The following is an 18,289-nucleotide window of genomic DNA, read 5'->3' on the forward strand; positions in this document are numbered from 1 at the left end:
TTGGGGCTGGGCTTGGAGTTGGGGCTGAGATTTGGATTAGAGCTGGCATTGGGGTTAAGGCTGGACATGGGATTGGCTTTAGGGCTGGGGTTGGGATTGGGTCTGGGGCTAGACGAGTCTGGCACTGGGATATGATTAAATACAGAACTGTGAGTGGTGTCTAAACATGGAGTGAGATTGAGACCAGGATCAGGGTCAGGTTTGGGACTGAGCTCACCCAGAGTGGGACAGGGGGGATGTCACGATGGGAAGGTTTGGGGAAAATCCTGGTTTGGGGAAAAAAAGGATGTGAATTCTTTGGGTTGGGGATTCCTCTTGCCCAAGTCCATTTTTAGAAGTCACCTGATGTCCAAAAATCAAGAGTGAATTAAAAAAAAGCCACCAGGAGTTTCCCATTTCCAGTCTCATTCCTCTGGTGTTCTGGTGGTCCCCCATCTCAGGGCTGCTGGGCATCCCTTGGGTCCTGGGGATGCCCCCTCCCCAGGAGCCTGCTTCAGGATTCTCGGGGATTTTGGGGTCCCAGGGTCCCCCTCTCCAGCCTCCTGTCAATCCAGACACTTGGGGTTTCCCTTTCTTTCCCCCACCCTGTTCTGGTTTAGGGCAAATTTGATGGAAAACCTCCAAAAGCTGTTTCCTCTAAAATGCCGATTCAGCAGCCCCACCCTCAGCCAGTTCGGGAAAATATTTCCTTGGAGAAAAGTGGAAAAAAACTTTATTTAACAGGCAAATCATTCACGAGCACAAAAACTGAACAATATTAAGCAATAAAACCTCCTGCTGCTCCAAAATAGAAGACAAACCCAGAATGTTCCTCTGTGGGCTCTAACTCGGCTCACTCAGTGTCTTATCAGTTTCTTATTAGTCTCTTATCAGTCTCTTGTAAGTCTCTTATGAGTGCCTCCAGCGCTGGAAATGCCACAGCCCAGGCCCTGCCCCGTGGGCCACAGGTGGGAGCTGCCGGTGCTGTTCGGGGTGTTCAGTGCAGAGCAGGTTTAAACATCTCCAAAGAAAAAGAAAAATCACAGTCCAGGGAACTTCTCTGCCTCAGCGAGCTAAAAACTAACTAAAAGCAAAGGAGAGCTCTGTCCCGCCCTGTGTCCATCCAGGAGCTGGAATGTGGAGGAGTGAGTGCAGTTTCTGAAAACAAACTGCAGCTTCTTCCTCCTCCCCTTCGCTCTCAGAACCGGCCTTAAAGGTGCAGAACTCATTTCTGGGCTAAACGGACCGATGGGGTACGAGCATCATGAAGTCACCCCAGGACACGGCCCTGTCAGGGTCAGGGGGTCCCGTCCCCGCCTCATCTCCGGGCTGCCGGGGGTCCCCAGCTCCGCTATCGCCCCTTCCCCTCTCCCCGCCCCGGGGTCCCCTGCTCCACAGCCCCGCTCTCACGGGGATCCCCAAAACCAATGTCCCGCCCGTCGGTACCGGGCCATCCCCACGTGGAGCCCCCCCGGACCCCCCCGAGGGGCGATCGCGGCTCCTCTCCCCCCCGAAAAGCTCCTCTGAGGGAGCCCGAGATATCCAGGGCTCGAGTCCGGGATCTGCCGGCTCAACACACTCTCCAAAAAAATCCTCCCGGAGAGCCCTGGCTGGAGTTATTTGGGAATTTAGCTACTTGAGCTGGGCTTCTTGTGGGACTTTCAGCAGCCTTGTGTTCCTCACCTTGGAGTAAATGAACTTTAGCAGTCTCGCTAGTGACATTTGCTCCCTCTCCTCCAGTGATTGTAACAAACTTTTCAAGGAAGGACAACAAAATATTTTCTTTACACCTCCTCTCCCTAAGTGAACTGAAGAAAGACTATTCTAGAGGTGGTAAAATGACTGAAAAATTTAGGTTTTGTCTCTTTACACAGTCAGGAAGAAAGAAAAGGTTGTAGAGAGAGAAGTGTTCTGAAAGTTTTGATCTGATTCTTATTACTCTTTCTTTTAGTTACAATTAATAAACTTTTCTTTATACCCTTTTAAAGTTTGGACGCTACCTTGCCTTTCTCCTAATCCTATCTCACAGCAAGAAATGAGTAAGGATATTCTAGTGAGTGCACTGGTAATTAGTCAACACTGAATCCACCACAATAATTGCTGCATTCTCCAAGAAATCTCAGATTGGCAAATTGAAACCACTACAGAAACATTTCTGATGTACTGCATTAGAGCAGAGGGAAATCAAGTCAGAGCCATGGTTTGTCAGGACTTGCCTGATCCTGATGAGCTCCGTGGTGGATTTGGAGCTGAGCCCTGGAACCTCAGGGCCTGAGAGGACATTGCACAAACCTTTCCAGCAGTCAAAGGCAGAAGAAAAGCCCAAAGTGTATCGAGGCATGAATGGGTCCCACTGAGGTCCATCCCCAACACAGGCTTCTCATGGACTCCTTGGAGGAGAAAACTGAAGGCCAGGATTGCACAAAAAAAACCTCTCAGATATTCAGAGTGGAAAGGAAAATCCAAAGTACCTTAAAATCCTTGAGTATCTCAAAGTATTAATGAGCTCCAATGAGTGTCAGTACAAGGCTCTCAAGGGACTTGTTAAAGCAGATAATTGGGGCCATGATTGCACAAACCTCTCACAGAGTCTGTATCAAAAGGAAAAAAACAAATACCTTAAAATAACTGCAGTACCTTGAAGCATTAATGAGCCACTGAGTGTCATTATGATAAAGGGTCTCCAGGGACTAATTAAAGGAGATATTGGAGGCTGTGACTGCACAATCTTTCTCACAGAGTCTGGATCAAAAGGGAAACACCAAGTACCTTAAAATAACTGAAGTACCTTGAAGCATTAATGAGCCCCACTGAGTGTTGTTACTGACAAAGCCTCTCCAGGGACTAATTACAGCAGATAATTGGAGGCCATGATTGCACAAACCTCTCAGAGACTGCAAGGCAAAAAGCCAAAGCCAAAGTCCTTGAAAAACCTGCAGTCCCTGCAGGGGAGCATGAAGGAGCCCCCAGGGCCATTGCTGAGCAAGGCTCCCCAGGGACTCCTTCCAGCAGATCCTTGAGGCCACTGGGATGTGGGCTAGGGGGGGATGCTGAGGGCAGGACAAGGGGCTGACAGTGCCCAGCCTGGCTGGGGCTGTGCCAGGAGGCCCCAGGGCCTCAGGACAAGGTGTCTCCTGCCAGCCCTTGGTGGCACTGACCCTGCTGTGCCCCAGGGCACCAAGACTTGGCTTCTCTTTGTCCCCACCTGTCAGCACTGCCTGCAGTTCTCTGCTCTGCCTGGGGCCTGGGGACACTTTCTCAGTCGTGTCCCTCAGTGGGACCCATTAAAAGTCCAAGAAACTTTGGAGTTGGATTCTGACTTGGAGTTCTGCAGAGGTTTCTTCAGCTCCCTCTCAGGGACTGATGTTCAGGGCCTGAGCACAAAGCCCCAGAGGCTCATTAAAGTCCTTGTGCTGTGTCTGTGCTGCTGAGCTGGGCTGGGCTCCTGGCACAGAGGCAGCTCCTGGTAACCAAGAAGAGCTTCAAAAGCACATTTCTCTTGATGAGCAGCTCTTCTGCCAGCCCAGCAGGGCTGGGGCACTGCCTGCAGCCAGCCCGGGCACAGCACAGAGGCACAGAGAGCTTCAATCAGTCAGGGCTGGGAAGGTGCTGAGAAGTGCCTGGGGCACAATCCCTGCCAGCCCTTGGCACAGGAACCTCTGGCTGCAGGACAATGCAGCTGCAGCTCCTGGAGCCATCTCCTACAGCTGGAACATCCCAATGCCTACAGAGCCTGTGAGTACATTCTCTGATTGTCTCTTGTGCAGAGCAGCCAGGGGTGCCCAGGGCTGTCCTGCAGAGCAGGGTCCTGCAGCCCAGGGCGCTGTGCTGGGGCAGGGACTCTGCTGCCTGCCAGGGACAGCTCTCAGCCGGCCCTGGCAGCTGCTCCCAGCACTGGGGGACAAGGTCTGGGTGGCAGGAGACAGCTGGTCAGGCTTGGAAGTGTTCTCCTTGTGTGGGGAGGATGCTGCATTGTTCAGGACTGCTCCCAGCATGGCATTTAACTGCAGAACATTTCCAAGTAGATTATACAGGGAGCACAGCAATGCAGGGGCTGCATGAAAGGGAAAATCCTGCTTTTTTAATCTACTGCTCTGAGTTGCCTGGATGGGAAATTGCACACAGATATTCATCTCTCAGTTAAGGTTGAAAAAAATATCAGATCTGAATAAACCAGGCAATGACAGAAATCAGCACAGGGCCCCTCACAGGCAGCATCAGTGTCGCTTTTCCAGCCTCCTCAGGGTTGCTCTGACGCTGCCATCAGAGCCTGCAGAGCCAGAGCTGCCCCTGGGCAGTGCCTGAGCTGGGAGGGGTCTGCAGGGCAGAGCTGAGCCCCCAGGGCTGGGCTGGGCTCTGGCAGCACTGGCAGGGCCCAGCCCTGGGCACAGGGAAGCAGCTGCTGGCAGGGACAGCTCCAGGCAGCAGAGCCCTGGGCAGGCAGTGGGGGGAAAGTGCCCCCAGGCTGTGCTGGGATATTTCAAGTCCTCTCCACACCCAACTATTCCATGATTACTTTTCTTACAGATCCCCATGCCAAGGCACTGCAAATGTCCAACAGCAGCTCCATCAGGCACTTCCTCCTGCTGGCATTGGCAGACACGCGGCAGCTGCAGCTCCTGCACTTCTGCCTCTTGCTGGGCATCTCCCTGGCTGCCCTCCTGGGCAACGGCCTCATCATCAGCGCCGTAGCCTGCGGCCACCACCTGCACACGCCCATGTTCTTCTTCCTGCTCAACCTGGCCCTCAGCGACCTGGGCTCCATCTGCACCACTGTCCCCAAAGCCATGCACAATTCCCTCTGGGACACCAGGAACATCTCCTACACTGGATGTGCTGCGCAGCTCTTTTTTTTTTATTTCTTCATCTCAGCAGAATATTTTCTCCTGACCATCATGTGCTACGACCGCTACGTGTCCATCTGCAAACCCCTGCACTATAGGACCCTCCTGGGCAGCAGAGCTTGTGCCCACATGGCAGCAGCTGCCTGGGCCAGTGCCTTTCTCAATGCTCTCATGCACACAGCCAATACATTTTCCCTGCCCCTGTGCCATGGCAATGCCCTGGGCCAGTTCTTCTGTGAAATCCCACAGATCCTCAAGATCTCCTGCTCATACTCCAACCTCAAGGAACTTTGGCTCATTGCAGTTAGTGTGTGTTTGCTATTTGGCTGTTTTGTGTTCATTGTTTTCTCCTATGTGCAGATCTTCAGGGCCGTGCTGAGGATCCCCTCTGAGCAGGGACGGCACAAAGCCTTTTCCACCTGCCTCCCTCACCTGGCCGTGGTCTCCCTGTTTGTCACCACAGGCATATTTGCTCACCTGAAGCCCCCCTCCATGTCCTCCCCATCCCTGGATCTGGCCCTGTCAGTTCTGTACTCGGTGGTGCCTCCAGCCCTGAACCCCCTCATCTACAGCCTGAGGAACCAGGAGCTCAAGGCTGCAGTGTGGAGACTGATGACTGGATGGTTTCAGAAATATTGAACTGCTTGCCAGTTTGTACAAGTTGCTTGTAATAAAAGTCACCTTTGATACTTTTGTTTGTTTTAATTTGGAGGTTCTTTTTCTTTGTTTTACTTTTTTAATACTGCCCACAAAGAAAGGTCATGTTTTGTGCCGTTTTCTCTCCACATTCCCGGTGGCCACAGCCTGTGTCAATGAGGGGCTGTACTGTCAGTGGCTTTAAAGGAACTAAAGGATCTCCCAGCAAAGTTTTCTGCAGAGATGCCCTTGTGTTGCCTTCTCTGGAGCTGCAGCAGCAATGTCTGTGTGCAGAGCTGGGGGCAGATCAGGGCTGGCCCAGCAGCTCTGGTCCTGCTGGCCACACCATTCCTGATCCAGGCCAGGAGCCATTGGCCTTCTTGGCCACCTGGGCACACTGCTGGCTCATGTCCAGCCTTCTGTCCATCAGTCCCTGCAGGTCCCTTTCTGCCTGGCTGCTCTCCAGCCACTCTGTCCCCAGCCTGTAGTGCTGCAGGGGTTGTTGTGGCCAAAGTGCAGGACCCGGCACTTGGACTTGTTCAACCTCACCTTGTTGGATTTGGGCCCTGGATCCAGCCTGTCCAGGGCCCTGTGCAGAGCCCTCCTACCCTCCAGCAGATCAACACTCCCAGACAACTTGGTGTCATCTGCAAAGATGTCCTTGGTTCCATGGGGCCCCTCAGTGTCACAATGGCCTCTTGGTTACACCAGGCCCTGCACTGTCACACTGGTCTCCTTGGTTCCATGAGACCATGCAGAGCAGCAATGGACTCCTTTGTTCCATGGGGCTTCACAGTGTCACAATGTTCTCATTGGTGCTGCAGTTTCACAGTGGCCCATTGGTTCCATGGCGCCCCAGGGTGTCACAACGGCCCCATGGTCATTTGAGGTCCCATGCTGTCACCATGGTCTCTGTGGTTCCACAAGTCCCCTCAGTGTCACAATGGACTCCTTGTTTCCACAAGGCCCTGCAGTGTCACAATGGCCTCTGTGGTTCCACAAGGACCCAGAGTGTCACCGTGCACTCCCTGGTTCCATTTGGCCCCACAGCACCACAATGGACCCCTGGTTCTGTGGGGCTGCCCAGTGTCACAATGGTCCTCTTAGTTCCACAAGGCCCTGCAGTGTCACAATGGCCCCAGAGTGTCCCAATCATCACAGAATGACAGAATCAAATAGGCTGGAAAAGACCTTTGGGATCATCAAGTCCAACCATTGCCCTAATACTGCCTTGTCACCCAGACCATGCCACTGAGTGCCACTGGAGAGGGACAGTGACTCTGCCACCTCCCCCCTGGCCAGTCCATTCCAATGCCCACTCACCCTTTCTGTGAAGAACTTCTTCCTATTGTCCAGCCTGAACCTCCCCTGGTGCAGCTTAAGGCTGTGTCTTCTTGTCCTGCCCTCCAGCAGATCCACACTCACACCCAGCTTGGTGCCATCTGCAATTTGGGAATGGGGACTCGATCCCCAGCCAGATCATCAGTGAAGATATTAAACAGGACTGGGCCCAGCACAGATCCCTGGGGACAGCACCAGTGCCTGGACAGCAGCTGGGTGCAGCACCATCCCCAGCACTCTCTGGGCCCAGCCTCCAGCCAGCTCTTAAATCTCCCAGCGAGGAGGGAACCTGCCCAAGCCGTGGGCTGCAGCTTTTCCAGGGAATGCTGTCAGAGACAGTGTCAAAGGCTTTGCTGGAGTCCAGGCACACAACATCCACAGCCTTTCCCACATCCACAGGTGGGTCACCTGGTCATACAAGGAGACCAGGTTGGTCAGGCAGGACCTGCCACCCCTCAATCCCCGCTGGCTGGCTCTGATCCCTGGGCCATCCTGTGGGTGCCCTGTGATGGCACTCAAGGTGATCTGTTCCATAACCTTGCCGGGCACCCAGGTCAGGCTGACAGGCCTGGAGTTCCCCAGCTCCTCCTTCCAGCCCTGCTTGGGGATGGGCTCACACTGGCACCTCCAGTGCTCTGGGACCTCCCTGCTGAGCCAGGACTGATGGTAAATGATGGAGAGCAGCTTGGGGAGCTCATCCACCAGCTCCCTCATTGCCCTGGGATGGATCCCATCTGATCCCACACACCTGTGAGCATCTGAGTGGCTCAGCAGGTCAGCAACTGCTTCCTCCTGGATTCCAGGGGCTGTTCTGCTCCCTGTGCCCATCTACCAGCTCAGGAGAACACTTGTCCTGAGGACAGCCTGTCCTAATACTGAAAATTGAGAAAAACAAGATGTTAAGTAGCTCAGCCTTTTCCTTATCTTTAGTTAGCATATTCCCCACTGTACCTAAAAAGAGTAGAGGTTCTCCTAATCCCATTTTTTGCTAATAATTTATTTGTAGAAACATTTAGTATTGTTTTTCATAGAAATGGCCAGGTTAAGTTCTAAATGAGCTTTCACCTCTTTCCTTTTCTTTCTGCATGACCTAACAACATCCTTAAACATTTCCTAAGTTGCCTGGCCTTCTGTCCAAAGGTGATGCACCCTCTTTTTCCCCCCTGAGTTCCCACAAAAGTTCCACTGGCAGCCAGGACAGTCATTTTCCACTCTAGCTCATTTTTTGTCACACTGGGACAAGCAGCTCCTTGCCCCTTAAGATTACTTTCTTGAAATGTGTCCATCCTTCCTGGATCCCTTTGTTTTTAAGGGCTGTTTCCCTTAAAAAATCAGTACCTGATTTGATACTCCCCAAATCAGCATCCTAAACAGGCCTAAAGTCTGCCCTTCCTAATTCCAGTGTAGAAGTTTTGTTGCTGCCCCTCCTTCTTTCACAGAACATTGAAAACTTGATTATTTCATGGTCACTGTGCCCCAGGCAGCCTCCGAGCCCCACATCTGCCCCCAGCCCTTCTCTGTTTGTGAACAGCAGCAGACAGACCTTTCCTTGGCAGTGGGAGTGTCACCAAAAATTCAGTAAAACAGAAAACTCCTTAACCCCATGTCATGTTTTGACACTGGCACAATGCCAGTGCCCTATGAAAATATACTTCTCCGGTGTTTGCTGTGAGATGTGACTAGGAAATAAGCAAAGCAGGCTTCTACCTTAGGAAAAAAAAGTTTATTAACTAAACTACAAAAGGAAAACAAACTACACACACACACACACACACACACACTTGGAAAATGAAAACTCCACAAAAAGCATTTCCTCTTCCCCCCCACCACATTTCCAATACATCTTCCAAATTTCAACTCTCTATCTATCACTCTGTAAATACTCAATTCTAGTCTATCAAGAGGAGAGGAGTCTTTCTTGGGGCCATGGTGACCTCTTCCTTGCATGACCAGCGTTCTCACCACTGGACAAGGAACAGAGCTGCTTCAAGGGTTATCTTTTTAAGGGTGCTTTGACCAGTCCAAAAAAAAAGCACAGTTTCCTCATCACTCTCGGGACCTCTTGTCCCCCCCATACTTGTCTACCCCCTGGGGCCGGGGGTCTCAAAACTGAACCCTCTCAGTTCTGAGCCATCGCCTCCCCCCTGCATGCAGCCTCTGTGTCGTGAGGAAGCACGGTTCTGTCCATGGCTGTACCAAAAAGAGTCCAGCAACCAGCTACTCCATCATCCCTTTCCGGCCTCTTCTTTACTCTCCCAGCCTCACTCACTACTCCGACTGTCATTCACTTGCTCATTTCTTCTTTATCATCCACTCCATCTCCCCTCCGGGAAAGGTCCAAATGCTCTGTGAGGTCTTCATTGTCCAGAAAGGGGTTAACAAACTCCTGCATGCGGCCAGGCTCCTTCCCTGCTGCACTCCCCTCTTCCCCGCTGCACTCCCCCCTTCCCCCTCCTTCTTCACAGGCCGATATCACTTCAAGGCCACAGGCCCGTACCAGCTTTCTCTCTCTCGTCTTCTGGGGGGGGGGGTGCTGCCCAAATCCTCTCGGGGCCTCTCTCCCTCTGTCTCTCCTGGGGGGGGCTGCCCAACGCCTCCTGGTGCCCCCACCACCCTTCCATCTTGAGGGGTCAGGCCTACCTCTGCCGGGCCGCAGGCTTTCTCTCCCCGGCCCAGCTCAAAGCCGGGCAGGGGAGGCCTTGCCTCTTTGCTGGCCGGAAATCAAAGAGAGAGCCCAAGGGAGTGCTCTGCTTCTAACCCCTGTGTTCTCAGAGGCACATCCACCCTCAGTGGCCAAGCCTGGTGTCAATTTAAAATCTGAACACTTATTGGCCTCTGGCCACTCCATTCCCAGAAAACTTGCTTCCTGTAAACCCACGACACCCCAATGTAGCATTAAGAAGCAGCATTCTTTATTCAGCAGGATGCATGGGGGAGAGCTCCTCCCAAAGCCATGCAGGCTGAGTACAGGAAAGTTTCTGTTTATATTCTGTATTTTGCACACATATTCATTGATTGTCCTGGACTAAACACACATATGATAATCATTTCCCCAGAATCATTAACACATTTCCCCTCCCCTTTACCCATGCGTTCTTCTGTCCTGGGGGTCTCTCTGGTGGTCCCTGGTGCTCGTGGACCCCAGTGTTCCAGTGGGCCTGGCTGAGCTGGCAGGACACTGAGGCTGGTGAACTTCCAGTTCCCCTTCTCACACAATGGGTATTGTGTGGTTTCCATAGGCCTGGGGTTTTGGAGAACAAGCTCCAGGTGTGAGCTCACCTGGTGTAGACAATTGATCATCTGGAAACATGAGGTCACAGAGTGAGCTATGACATCACAGAGTGCGTTATGTGAGGTCATTGAGAAGCTATGACATCATAGACTGCCTCTGTGTCATCACAGAGCAGGATGTGACATCACAGGGCAGAGTTCTGGCATCACAGAGCAACTATGACATCCCAGAGCCATCTGTGACATCAGAGACCATCTGTGTGACATTAGAGAATGGGCTGTGACATCACAGAGCAGGCTGTGACATCCCAGAGGGGCTGTGTGACATCCCAGCAGGGCTGTGTCAGGTCACTGGGTTGGTCACTCCGCCCCAGCTCCCCCTCACAGTTTCTCCCAACAAGTCCAATGCTGTCCATGCCCAGCAGGGTCCCTGTCCCCCAGGATCCCCCCGGCCCACCTGGAGCCACAGCCTCCACCAAAGGATGTTCCACAGGATCCACCCCAGAGCCTGACATGGGGACAGGGGCCAGGGCTGTGTGACCAGGATATCAAGGACAGGGATTATCCAGGTCACTGTGGCCTGGGTTGGGTTGCCCAGGGCAGGAAAGATGTCTGGCAGCTGGAGCAGGGTCTGGGAAGGGCCTCCAAGGTGGGGCTGGAGCCCTTGGGCTGTGAGCAGAGGCTGAGGGAGCTGGGCTTGTCCAGCCCAGAGCAGGGAAGGCTGAGGGGCTCCTCATCCCAGCCTGGCAGTGCCAGCCAGGAGGGGATGGAGAACACAGAGCCAGGCTCTTCACCGGGGGCCTGGTGGGAGACAAAAGCCAATGGGTGGGAGGGGAAAGAGGGGAGATCAGCCAGGACAGGAGGAGGTGAAATGAGTCAGGCTGGTTTCAGCATTTCCTCAACACCAAGAGCAGCCTGACCTCCCTTCTCCATCCACCACTGACAGCTTTGCAAATCAGGAATTGTTTGAGTTGTTTTGCTCCCACTCCAGAATGAGCATTCTGATACAAGAACTGAATTGTGTTTATTTCTATCACAGAATCACGTTTGTCTGAAATCAATTTTAGTATGGAAATCACTTGTGGATGGTGGACTCATCAGATGCTGCTGGGACATTGCACATAGCTCAGGGAAGAGCGTGATTGTTATTAAATTGTGTCCTGTTCAACCCTGGTCTGTTGACCATGAAGAGAAACTTTCTGTGCCTCTGAGTCTCATCAGTTCCTGACCTCCCAAAGGACACAAACCTGATGAGTTGTCGTTCCCACTCCAGTGGTGGCACTTGCACCTCCCTCCATAGCCAGAGCAGAGCTCCCTTGTCCCAGAAAGTCCCTGGCAAAGTGTCGTGGGTTTACAGGAAACAAGTTTTCTGGGAATGGAGTGGCTAGAGGCCAATAGGTGTTCAGATTTTAAATTGACACCAGGCTTGGCCACTGAGGGTGGATGTGCCTCTGAGAACACAGGGGTTAGAAGCAGAGCACTCCCTTGGGCTCTCTCTTTGATTTCCGGCCAGCAAAGAGGCAAGGCCTCCCCTGCCCGGCTTCGAGCTGGGCCGGGGAGGGGAAACCTGCGGCGCGGCAGAGGTAGGCCTGACCCCTCAGGATGGAAGGGTGGTGGGGGGCACCAGGAGGCGTTGGGCAGCCCCCCCCCAGGAGAGACAGAGGGAGAGAGGCCCCGAGAGGATTTGGGCAGCACCCCCCCCCCCAGAAGACGAGAGAGAGAAAGCCAGTACGGGCCTGTGGCCTTGAAGTGATATCGGCCTGTGAAGAAGGAGGGGTAAGGGGAGAGTGCAGCGGGGAAGGAGCCTGGCCGCGTGCAGAAGTTTGTTAACCCCTTTCTGGACAATGAAGACCTCACAGAGCATTTGGACCTTTCCCGGAGGGGAGATGGAGTGGATGATAAAGAGGAAATGGGCAAGTGAATGACAGTTGGAGCAGTGAGTGAGGCTGGGAGAGTAAAGATGAGGCCGGAAAGAGATGATGGAGTAGCTGGTTGCTGGACTCTTTTTGGTACAGCCATGGACAGAACCATGCTTCCTCACGACACACAGAGGCTGCATGCAGGGGGAGGCGATGGCTCAGAACTGAGAGGGTTCAGTTTTGGAGACCCCCCGGCCCCAGGGGGTAGACAAGTATGGGGGGGACAAGAGGTCCCAAAAGTGAGAGACTGTGCTTTTTTTGGAACTGGTCAAAGCACCCTTAAAAGGACAACCCTCGAAGCAGCTCTGTTCCATGCACAGTGGTGAGAGCACTGGGCATGCAAGGAAGAGGTCACCATGGCCCCAAGAAGGACTCCTCTCCTCTTGACGGACTGAAATTGAGTATTCACAGGGTGATGGATGGAGAGTTGAAATTTGGAAGATGTATTGGAAATGTGGTGGGGGGAGGAGGAAATGCTTTTTGTGGAGTTTTCATTTTCCAGGTGTGTGTGTGGGGGGGGGTTCCCTTTTGTAGTTTAGTTAATAAACCTTTTTTTTTCTAAGCTAGAGGCCTGCTTTGCTTATTTCCTAGTCACATCTCACAGCAAACACCAGGGAAGTATATTTTCATGGGGCACTGGCATTGTGCCAGTGTCAAACCATGACACTCCCCAACACCTGACAAAATGGCAGTGTCCTTTGCCTCACTCTCCGGCAACAATATAACCCCCATTGTCAAAGATACTAAGCCCAACTATCACACTATTTCTAATCCAAATGATTCTGTTCCAAGTTATTCTTCCTCCCCAGAAGACAGTTTGGATTCCCCAGAGCCACCTCACCCCTCAACCCCAGAAGATCCCAAGGAAAGGATCTGGAAAGAAGCAGTTAAGGAAGGAGACTGGCAAATAGTCTCAAAACTCCTCATTGCCCCCATATGTTATGAAAGAAAGGAGCAGAATCCCAGGCAACAGCCATTGGTTTACGGGGAAATCAAGGATCTGTGTAGGGCAGCTAAAGACCATAGGAGGGACTTACCTTGTTTTAATGGCCTAATGAGGGCCATGTTTACAGTACATGTCTTAACCCCCTATGATTTAAAATATATTATGACCATGTTGTTGTCACCTACAGAATACACCCTGTGGGAAGGGGGATGGAAGTGTTTACTAAATCAATTAATAGCAGACTATGCTAATAATGAGGCACGGGCAGAATAGACAATCAACCATCTAGGTGGAGAAGACAACACAGCCTACCAGATGATCCAGCAGCAGGTATCCCCAGAGAAGTATTGGATGATATCAAAGAGATGGTTTTGCAAGCTTTAATCCAGGTATCAGATGGTAGCACCCCCAATTTGGACTATCTTGAGTGGCTGCAGCTAAAGCTTTAGGACAATTAGACCATCCTGGGTGCCTGTTAAGTAAGCAAACCAATGCTCCCTCCCTCACATTGAGTGGCCTGCTCTCAGACACAGAGACCATCAGACATGGCACCTTGCAGAACAGCGATAGAGTTTTTACTCTGGGCACATGGGCATGGCTGTGTAGACTCTGAGGGATGTGTTGCATGAACCTCTCCAGCCACAGCGAGTCAATCCACAAGAGCATTCAGGTACTGAAGGAAGGGTTCAAGAAGCTTCAAGTGGAAAACAAAGACTGGTTCAAAAATCTCTTCCAATCCAAGGGAGTGAAGGGTTGGATGAGAACTAGCTAAAACAGGACTATGAATTCTCTCTTAGTGGTTGTTTAATTCCCAATTGTCCCAGGTTTTCTTGATGATTTTAGAAAGTCTTGCAAAATACTTTCAGTTCCATCTTTGTTGTAAAACAGAAAGGGGGAAGATAGCCAACACAGGCTCTGCATGGACTACTTGGAGGAGAGAATTGGAGGCCAGGATGGCACAAAAACCTCTCAGAGACTCGGTGTAGGAAGGAAAATCCTTAAAAGTATCTAAAAGTATTCTTAAATCCATAAAGTACCTTAAAAACCTTGAGTATCTCAAAGTAATAATAAGCCCCACTGAGTGTCAGTACAAAGCTCTCAAGGGACTCATTAAAGCAGATAATTGGGGCCATGATTGCACAAACCTCTCACAGAGTCTGTATCAAAAAGGGAAACACCAAGTAGCTTAAAATAACTGAAGTACCTTGAAGCATTAATGAGCCCACTGGATGTTGTTACTGACAAACCCTCTCCAGGGATTAATTACAGCAGATAATTGGAAGCCATTATTGCACAAACCTCTCAGAGACTCCAAGGCAAAAGCCAAAGCCAAAGTCCTTTGAAAAACCTGCAGCCCCTGCAGGGAGCATGAAGGAGCCCCCAGGGCCATTGCTGAGCAAGGCTCCCCAGGGACTCCTTCCAGCAGATCCTTGAGGCCACTGGCATGTGGGCTAGGGGGGGATGCTGAGGGCAGGACAAGGGGCTGACAGTGCCCAGCCTGGCTGGGGCTGTGCCAGGAGGCCCCAGGGCCTCAGGACAAGGTGTCTCCTGCCAGCCCTTGCTGGCACAGACCCTGCTGTGCCCCAGGGCACCAAGACTTGGCTTCTCTTTGTCCCCTCCTGGCAGCACTGCCTGCAGTTCTCTGCTCTGCCTGGGGCCTGGGGACACTTTCTCAGTCGTGTCCCTCACTGGGACCCATTAAAAGTCCAAGAAACTTTGGAGTTGGATTCTGGCTTGGAGTTCTGGAGAGGTTTCTTCAGCTTCCTCTCAGGGACTGATGTTCAGGGCCTGAGCACAAAGCCCCAGAGGCTCATTAAAGTCCTTGTGCTGTGTCTGTGCCAATGAGCTGGGCTGTGCTCCTGGCACAGAGGCAGCTGCTGGTAACCAAGAAGGGCTTCAAAAGCACATTTCTCTTGATGAGCAGCTCTTCTGCCAGCCCAGCAGGGCTGGGGCACTGCCTGCAGCCAGCCCGGGCACAGCACAGAGGCACAGAGAGCTTCAATCAGTCAGGGCTGGGAAGGGGCTGAGAAGTGCCTGGGGCACAATCCCTGCCAGCCCTTGGCACAGGAACCTCTGGCTGCAGGACAATGCAGCTGCAGCTCCTGGAGCCATCTCCTACAGCTGGAACATCCCAATGCCTGCAGACCCTGTGAGTACATTCTCTGATTGTCTCTTGTGCAGAGCAGCCAGGGGTGCCCAGGGCTGTCCTGCAGAGCAGGGTCCTGCAGCCCAGGGCGCTGTGCTGGGGCAGGGACTCTGCTGCCTGCCAGGGACAGCTCTCAGCCGGCCCTGGCAGCTGCTCCCAGCACTGGGGGACAAGGTCTGGGTGGGAGGAGACAGCTGGTCAGGCTTGGAAGTGTTCTCCTTGTGTGGGGAGGATGCTGCATTGTTCAGGACTGCTCCCAGCATGGCATTTAACTGCAGAACATTTCCAAGCAGGGCGCACAGCAAGGCAGGGGTTGCATAAAAGGGAAAATCCTGCTTTTTAAATCTACTGCTCTGGGTTGCCAGGATGGGAAATTGCACATAGATATTCATGTCTCAGTTCAGGCTGAGGAAAATAAAGACGTTTTCTCTCAGATATGAAAAAAGCAGGCAGTGACAGAAATCAGCACAGGGCCCCTTAGAGGCAGCATCAGTGTCGCTTTTCCAGCCTCCTCAGGGTTGCTCTGACGCTGCCATCAGAGCCTGCAGAGCCAGAGCTGCCCCTGGGCAGTGCCTGAGCTGGGAGGGGTCTGCAGGGCAGAGCTGAGCCCCCAGGGCTGGGCTGGGCTCTGGCAGCACTGGCAGGGCCCAGCCCTGGGCACAGGGAAGCAGCTGCTGGCAGGGCCAGCTCCAGGCAGCAGAGCCCTGGGCAGGCAGTGGGGGGAAAGTGCCCCCAGGCTGTGCTGGGATATTTCAAGTCCTCTCCAAACCCAACTATTCCATGATTACTTTTTTTTACAGATCCCCACGCCAAGGCGCTGCAAATGTCCAACAGCAGCTCCATCAGGCACTTCCTCCTGCTGGCATTGGCAGACACGCGGCAGCTGCAGCTCCTGCACTTCTGCCTCTTGCTGGGCATCTCCCTGGCTGCCCTCCTGGGCAACGGCCTCATCATCAGCGCCGTAGCCTGCGGCCACCACCTGCACACGCCCATGTTCTTCTTCCTGCTCAACCTGGCCCTCAGCGACCTGGGCTCCATCTGCACCACTGTGCCCAAAGCCATGCACAATTCCCTCTGGGACACCAGGGACATCTCCTACACTGGATGTGCTGCGCAGCTCTTTTTCTTTCTGCTCTTCATAGGAGCAGATTATTTTCTCCTGACCATCATGTGCTATGACCGCTACGTGTCCATCTGCAAACCCCTGCACTACGGGACCCTCCTGGGCAGCAGAGCTTGTGCCCACATGGCAGCAGCTGCCTGGGCCAGTGCCTTTCTCACTGCTCTCATGCTCACAGCCAATACATTTTCCCTGCCCTTGTGCCATGGCAATGCCCTGGGCCAGTTCTTCTGTGAAATCCCACAGATCCTCAAGCTCTCCTGCTCCAAATCCTACCTCAGGGAACTGGGACTTCTCGTAGTTAGTGCCTGTTTATCATTAGGTTGTTCTGTGTTCATTATTTTCTCCTATGTGCAGATCTTCAGGGCCGTGCTGAGGATCCCCTCTGAGCAGGGACAGCACAAAGCCTTTTCCATCTGCCTCCCTCACCTGGCTGTGGTTTCGCTGTTCCTCAGCACTATCATATTTGCTCACCTGAAGCCCCCCTCCATGTCCTCCCCATCCCTGGATCTGGCCCTGTCAGTTCTGTACTCGGTGGTGCCTCCAGCCCTGAACCCCCTCATCTACAGCCTGAGGAACCAGGAGCTCAAGGCTGCAGTGTGGAGACTGATGACTGGATGGTTTCACAAACATTAAAACTCTGGCCAATTTCTGCCAATCATTGGTAAGAAATCTCACCTTTGATACTTCTTGTTGGTTTCATTTTGGTGGTCATTTGTCTTTTTTTACATTTTTCATATTGTCCACAAATAAATGTCATTGTTTGAGCCATTGCCAATTTTGTTTCTCTCCACCTTCCCTGTGGCCACAGACTGTGCCAATGAAGGGCTGCACTCTCAGTGTCTTTAAAGGAACTAAAAGATGTCCCAGCAGAGTTTTCTGCAGAGATGCCCTTTTGTTGCCTTCTCTGGAGCTGCAGCAGCAATGTCTGTGTGCAGAGCTGGGGCAGATCAGGGCTGGCCCAGCAGCTGTGCCCAGCAGCAGCAGCAGCACTTGGTGTTGCCAGTGCTGCTGCCGTGGCCCTGCCCCGCTGCCCTGGTGGCCCTGGTGTTGCTGCAGGGCGTGAGTGCTCTCGGGGCCGGGCACAGCCCTGGGGGTGGCAGTGCCGGGGCTGCAGCAGGGACAGGCCATGGGCACTGCTGGGGCAGCACTGACGCCTCAGGCCAGGCCCTGGGGGCTCCAGGCTCCTTGCCCAGGCTCTCTCAAGAACACGGCCAGGCCAATGCTGAGCACAGAAACCCCCGTGAGCAGCCCCAGGCTGGCCGTGGGCAGGCTGGGGGCAAACAGCATGGCTGGGGCTCTGCAAGGGCCCTGGGGCAGACGGGAAGGAGCAGCAGAGCAGGGGCTGATCCATCCCCAGTGCGCTGCACAGCCCAGGGCAGCGTCCCAGAGCGTCCTGATGGAGCTGCCAACAACATCCCCCTCTGCAGCCCTGGCCTCTCCCCCCCAGCTCACACAGGTGCCCCATCCTTGCAGGCACAGACACGCAGCACTGGCTCAGCAGCCCCTGTTTGCATTGCACACAGCAGGGGGGAGCACCCCATGCTGTTGCTGTGGGGACATGAACCTGAGGGAGCACAAATGCCATCAGCCCCTGGGGCCAGCAAGGGCTGGGGACACCAGGGAAACCACTCAGCTTTGTCCTGGCCTCTGCACTCAGCCAGAAAGTTTGTTCCCATCAGCTGGGAGTTTCCTGTCCCACTGCAGACGCTGTTGCTCAGAGCCAGGGCTGCCTGGCAGCCACCCCCAAACTGCCCTGAGCATTTCCTTGGCTTCACCTTTGCTTTCTTTACTCTTCCCTGCTACACGTTTCTTCCTCTTGCGCAGCCCCGTTCCCTGCCCTGCACACAGCCCATCCCTGTTTGCCCTTTCCTCTCTGGCCCCACTCCCCATTGCAGTTCCTGACTTGGCACCATGGGAACGTCCCTTGGGCAGCAGGATCATCCCACAAGTGCTGCAGGAATTGTCTGCAGGCTCCTGCAGTGCCTCCTGCTGCTCCCTTGCCAGAGGCAGCCAAGGCCAGGGGGGCACATCTGGGCTGCTGTGTCTGGCTCTGGGGCTCCCTGTTCTGGGCACTGAGGAGGAGCTGCAGAGGCTCTGCAGGACTGACAGGATGGGCTTTGGGGC

General features: G+C 53.4%; 2 protein-coding genes across 2 annotated transcripts; both read left to right on the plus strand.

Moving 5' to 3' along the window:
* The first annotated feature begins 4,529 nt into the window (after positions 1-4,529).
* Positions 4,530-5,462, plus strand: LOC115916868 (olfactory receptor 14I1-like). The gene has a single exon (XM_030970606.1). The coding sequence runs from the start codon at positions 4,530-4,532 to the stop codon at positions 5,460-5,462; it is 933 nt and encodes a 310-aa protein (XP_030826466.1).
* Positions 5,463-15,865: 10,403 nt separating this feature from the next.
* LOC115916870 (olfactory receptor 14A16-like) lies at positions 15,866-16,798 on the plus strand. The gene has a single exon (XM_030970607.1). The coding sequence runs from the start codon at positions 15,866-15,868 to the stop codon at positions 16,796-16,798; it is 933 nt and encodes a 310-aa protein (XP_030826467.1).
* The last annotated feature ends 1,491 nt before the right edge of the window (positions 16,799-18,289 follow it).

This window comes from Camarhynchus parvulus, unplaced genomic scaffold, assembly GCF_901933205.1.
Source record: "Camarhynchus parvulus unplaced genomic scaffold, STF_HiC, whole genome shotgun sequence".
NCBI lineage: Eukaryota > Metazoa > Chordata > Aves > Passeriformes > Thraupidae > Camarhynchus > Camarhynchus parvulus.